This window comes from Apteryx rowi, unplaced genomic scaffold (assembly GCF_003343035.1).
Source record: "Apteryx rowi isolate R43461 unplaced genomic scaffold, aptRow1 scaffold_237, whole genome shotgun sequence".
Classification (NCBI taxonomy): Eukaryota; Metazoa; Chordata; class Aves; order Apterygiformes; family Apterygidae; genus Apteryx; species Apteryx rowi.
In genome coordinates, this window is record NW_020448719.1 from 948,577 (window position 1) to 953,873 (window position 5,297).

General features: G+C 44.0%; 1 protein-coding gene across 1 annotated transcript; it reads left to right on the forward strand.

Moving 5' to 3' along the window:
* Nucleotides 1–643: 643 nt before the first annotated feature.
* Nucleotides 644–2,242, forward strand: SNRPF (small nuclear ribonucleoprotein polypeptide F). The gene is made up of 4 exons (XM_026066058.1): nt 644–877; nt 1,061–1,186; nt 1,460–1,524; nt 2,132–2,242. The coding sequence occupies exons 1-4, from the start codon at nt 659–661 to the stop codon at nt 2,196–2,198; spliced, it is 477 nt and encodes a 158-aa protein (XP_025921843.1). The 5' UTR covers nt 644–658; the 3' UTR covers nt 2,199–2,242.
* Nucleotides 2,243–5,297: the final 3,055 nt, after the last annotated feature.

Consider the following 5,297-nt stretch of genomic DNA (forward strand, 5'->3'; position numbering starts at 1 on the left):
ACACAGATATGAGAGACGGATAGAGAGGTACATAGGTGTACTGAGCTGAAAACAGTCCTCAGCGCTGTCAATTCTCAAAAACAAAATTATAACGTACTGGAAGGGAGCCCTTCGACTCCAGTGGAGTCATTTTCACACACTCACAGGTGTGTATATATGATTTACACACATACAGCCTTGATCGCTAAACTGTGACAGATTCATGCATGGCTGCGAGAGGAGGTGTTACTGTCGTAGTACAGTTTTCAAGGCGAAAGAAGATTTCTGCCGGTTTGAGGGGAAAAGAGCACGAAATCAACTCCTCAGGGGCCTGCGGGGCTCTGCGGGACTAGGGTGACGAGGCAGCCCAAGCAGAGAGGGAGGGGAAGGCCCTCACTCCGCCCGTGGGGTCCTGAAGCAGCTGGCAAAGAGACGGCTCCGCAGGGGAGGCCGAGGGAGGACTCCCCCAACGGCCGCCCTGGCCCCGCCCCTCCCCGCCCCCAACGGCCGCCCCGGCCCCGCCCCCTCCCAGCGACGTACTGCGAGAAGCGCAGCTCAACAACGTCGCCGGGAGCTACGGTACCGCTGACGGGACCGACCATTGGTTGGAAAACGGCCGAGCTGCGCCAGCCCGACCAATGAGGGAGGCCCGTAGAGCCGCCTCGGCAGCGCCCAGCCAATGGGCAGCGCCGCTTTTCTCTTGGCGCGCAGGGGCGCCGCATCCAATGGAAACTGCGGCGCCGCGGTGCGAAAGGTCGGAGGGCAGGACGCCGCCCCGGAAGCGAAAGCCGGAGCGGGCCCGCTTTCCCTTCTCTGCCGGCCTGCGGCGGGCGCACGTGCGGCCCGGGAGGAGCTTTTGTGCGGCCTACGCGTTCCCCTCGGTCGCTACATCGCCATGGTGAGGGCGGCGCGCGCGCGCCCGGNAGGGGCCGAGCGCGCGCGCGCGGGCAACGGGCGCGGCGGCCGTCGTTAACGGTCTCGAGGCAGCGGGGTGGGGCGGCGGCCGTTGTTAACAGTCTCGAGGCAGCGGGGCAGAGCGGGCGGGGGTTGGCCGCGCTGACCGGGCTGTTCTCCCCGGCAGAGCCTGCCCCTGAACCCTAAGCCCTTCCTGAACGGGCTGACGGGGAAGCCGGTGATGGTGAAGCTGAAGTGGGGGATGGAGTACAAGGGCTACCTCGTCTCCGTCGACGGTTACATGAACATGCAGGTGAGGAGCGGGGGTGGGGGAGCGTCGCCGGGGCGCGCTGAGACCCTCGGGCCTCGGCTCAGGGCTCGCGCCGCTTGGTGGGCGGGGAAGCGGGCACCTTTAAAGGATCTGCGGAGTCTCTGCTGTGGGCTCTACCGGGACCCCGCCGAGAGCCAGGCGGGAGCCGCGCTCGGCCTCCTGCGGTCAGGGTAGCTGGGCCGCGGGCAAAACGCGGTGCGTTTCGTGAGGTTCTCTATTACAATCGCTCTAATACTTGTTGGTTGCCTTCTTAAGCTTGCAAACACAGAAGAGTATATAGATGGTGCGCTGTCCGGACACCTTGGTGAAGTTTTGATAAGGTAATTAGGGTATTTATGGTGGGGGCAAGGTCTTTCTAAAATCTTTTCATATCACTTGCACTAAAACTTGTAGTGCTAGGTACTGTGTCTCCCATCTAAACGTATACTACAATGAAAAATACTAATGTAATTCTTGGGTGAAGACTACAAACTCTTTTATAAGAAGATTCCCCCTGAAGGGAGGAAAACTGAATTTTGGAATGCTTGTAAAGAAGTATTTATGATGCCTTTCTTCAGTAATTAAATGCCTTAGTTCTCCAGAGTATTGTATCTATTAATGTCTTGGCATTAATAGAATATATTAGTGTATTGCTAATTTTACATGCTTGAATATTAAGCTTGACCATAACTGTTAATCCAAAAGTAAAATAGTCTTGTACAGCATTGTTAATCAGTTAATACTTTTAAAAACATGATTTTTTTCAATTACAATGAACTTTGTGGAAAAGTGTGTTGACAAGGTCAACAGCAACAATTTACTACACAGAATCTGACTGTTGCCAGGCTACAATGAAACACGAAAATGCTTAAAGCAATGTATATTGGTGAAATTAAAAAAAAAAAAAAAGTATTTACAACTAAGGGAAACTTTTGGTTCTGTTCACAGGTGCAATAATGTTTTGTACATCAGAGGTGTGGAAGAAGAGGAGGAAGACGGAGAAATGAGGGAATAGGTGTTTTGTATATCTGGAAATAAACTTTTTTTTTTTTCCCACAACTTTGTAATAAGGTGCTTACTTCTTGTTCTACATATTTTAATATGGGGAAGCTAACATTTAAATAATTTCTAATATTTTAATGGCGTCTAAAAACTAATGCTGTAGGAAGGGGAAATTATTGCAATTTAAAACTGGAAAAACTAGCATATAATGGAAGATAAAGAACTCCCTGTCTTGTGTACGTGGTTGGCTCTTCTGCTGCCGTTCTAAGCTGAATGGATGAGTAGAGTGAAGGAGGTGCAGGAATAGCCTTTTCTCTCTCTACTGGTGATAAAACAGGCTGTAGAATGAGCAGCAGAACAAACTTTTAAAAAAAATATCCTGATGTGCCTACTGCAGAGTATTGATGACTTTGTAATGATTCCTTTTGCTGTCAACTGGTTAAGATGACAGCTATACTGCTGTGTTAACCCTATTTTAAGCAGAAAGTAAGTGTAACCTCTAAGTGAAAAACTCTTAAGTCATCTTCAGTATTTGCAGGGACCTCATCTTTAGCTACCTTCTTTGCTTTAATGGCTGAAGGCTGTGAACGAAATACCAGTCGTCTTCCCATCTGAAACACAGGAAAATACAGCAGTGTACATACTGTAAAGTATATACATAGTTGCTATTAAAATATGCATAATCTTTAAATCTGTTTATAAACTGTTTGGAAGTAGTTGCAAAGACTCCACAATAGGAGAGATTCGGAGATCTGTTATACTGCAGTGTCTCTAAGAAACACTCTGCTTCTTTGAGTCATGAAGCAAGCTTGAAGCGTGGTTGTAGAATCATTAAGGAAAGATGCATTTGTACTGACTTTGTAGCCAATATCTGCACAAACAGAAGACTGTTAGGTCCTATAAACATCCATAAATTTCAATCACATTAATAGTTAAGACAACACAATACAAATGGCAGTATACTTTCTGAGTTTGTCATAAAGAAAACTTCTTTGTCACCAGGGATCTGAAATATTAAGGTTTTGTCAGAAGTGTATAACCTTGGTTTTTAATTGTTGAGAGTAAGCATGGAGGTTAACTAAATCTTCCTTACTATCAGCATTTCTTAATGAAAGTAGAAAATTGTTGTGCCAGGACTGATGGACTCTCTGTTTGAGGCTCTGATGAGGTCTTAGTAGAGCTAAGAGTGTCTCTAACTGTAGATTTAGTTTGGAAAGGCATTCTGCAAATCAGAACCCAAACAGCTAGAGGTGTAGTTCATGAATGTAAGTTAGAACCATTGTGTTACTTCGATGGGCCTTAGCATTACTATACTTACACTGCAGAGTGAATGCCTGCTGTACTTTTGCTGTGAAATACAGAAATATTATCCCTGTTTCACAGATGGGGAATGGAGCAAAAATAGTCGATGGCCTGCTGCAGAAGTAGATCAAACAGGAATGGAACTCTAGAGCCAGAACCCTATCCTGTATCAATGGCTTGCTGAATTGTTGGGCGAGTCACTGCAATTTCTGTACCTTAGTTTCTATCTGAAAAATGGAAATGATGATATTGTCTCCTTTCTCAGTGTTTTGAAATTAAGGGGGAAAAAGTGCTGTACAAAAGCTAAGTAGATGGTAACTGTTGTGGGGCACAAACTGAATACAGGTCTGCTTGTCCTTTAAGTTAGGATCATGCATCCTTTGAGAGATGATTGCAGTGAAAAACAGGTGGGCACTTTGGGCTGTATTAGGATATAATAGTGGCTATGTGAATTAGAGAAGAAACTCTATGTTGGGACAGCTACTATGGAGTTATGTTGCCCTGTTTCTCATTTTGGAAGTCATCCCTGTGGCTATATGTGCATTCTTTTAATATTTACACCTGTATGTTGCCATAAAAAGTGAAAAATCACAAAGGATGTACTTGGGAAGAACTTTTCTACTTAAACCAGTCCCTTTCTTTTGCCAGCTTAAAGGCTTACTTTCCCACTCTGTTGAAGAAGTATCTTATGATCCCATCAGGAAAGGGAAAAAGAACTATTTAACCTAAAAGTTGGTGTTAACACAAGAGTAATCCAGTACTTTTAAAATGGCTATGAATTTAGAGACTTCTCAAAACAATTAGAGCAAATGTGTTCTAGAATGTTTTTGGTGGTAAGAATGAGAGGCAAAATAGTCTGGTTTATAAGATATAGCATGCCAACTTAATATATCCCTAATGCAGAGGAATGACCCTTTCCATGTGGTCATTCTCGTATGTTGCCAGCTGTGATAACTACAGTAATAGGAATACTGGGAAAAGGAGAAGGAGATTGGGACTGTCGTCTTCATAGCAAACTGCCTCTGTGTCTGAGTGGCCTGGCCTGAAAGCTGTCCCTCCATGTGAAAAGGAAATAGGGCTGGAAGTGAGCTGTGTAATGCATGATCTTAACACTGAAGCAGCAGATGGTACCTTCACTTGTATAAGATGCAAGAATTTTAATCTTGCGGCTTTTCCCAGAAGAACAATTTGGGAAGTCCTAATGATCCTGAAGGACTTCTACATATATGGTTGACAGATTCTTCAATTAGAGTGTGTAGGCTCACAGAAGCTTTTCTGCCAACATAGCTGTATGCTTCTCCAGATAATATTAACCAAGCCAAAATGCATTTCTTGTCAAGATATAGCTGTTATTTCACAGATGATTTTCTTTTTCCACGTGGTTATATTCACTAAGGGAAGTGATGTCTTCCTATTTTGTATTTTCACACAAGTAGATGAGCAAATCTCTAGGTTAGAATAAGCTTTCGTGAGCTTTCCTTTTTTTTGTAAAGGTCTCCCCCTAACCTGCCATTAGAATTCTTTTTTTTTTTTTTTTAGTCAAATAATCTAACTGGTAAGAATCTTTTATAGAAAAAAGGAAGTATAATATTAATATTTTAATGATTATGTTTCAAGTGTACTCCTCTAAGGGCTGAAATTGAATCAAATACCAATCAGAAAATTTAACTAGTAAGTAGTTAACTAGTAAGTAACAGTAGCTTTGATACTTTCCTGTAAGATCAATAGTAAATCTTGCATGTGGTAACTTAACCTAGAAGCAGAGAAATCTAAAATTACATATAATCTGCATTTCCTTCATTTTTGTACC

What these genes read in the sequence shown, in the direction of transcription:
- SNRPF (XM_026066058.1), top strand. Translation starts at nt 659, where the DNA reads ATGGGCAGCGCCGCTTTTCTCTTGGCGCGCAGGGGCGCCGCATCCAAT. An exon ending in TCGGTCGCTACATCGCCATG is followed by an intron (nt 878 to 1,060) that starts GTGAGGGCGGCG and finishes TCTCCCCGGCAG; the next exon opens with AGCCTGCCCCTGAACCCTAA. An exon ending in ACGGTTACATGAACATGCAG is followed by an intron (nt 1,187 to 1,459) that starts GTGAGGAGCGGG and finishes TGCCTTCTTAAG; the next exon opens with CTTGCAAACACAGAAGAGTA.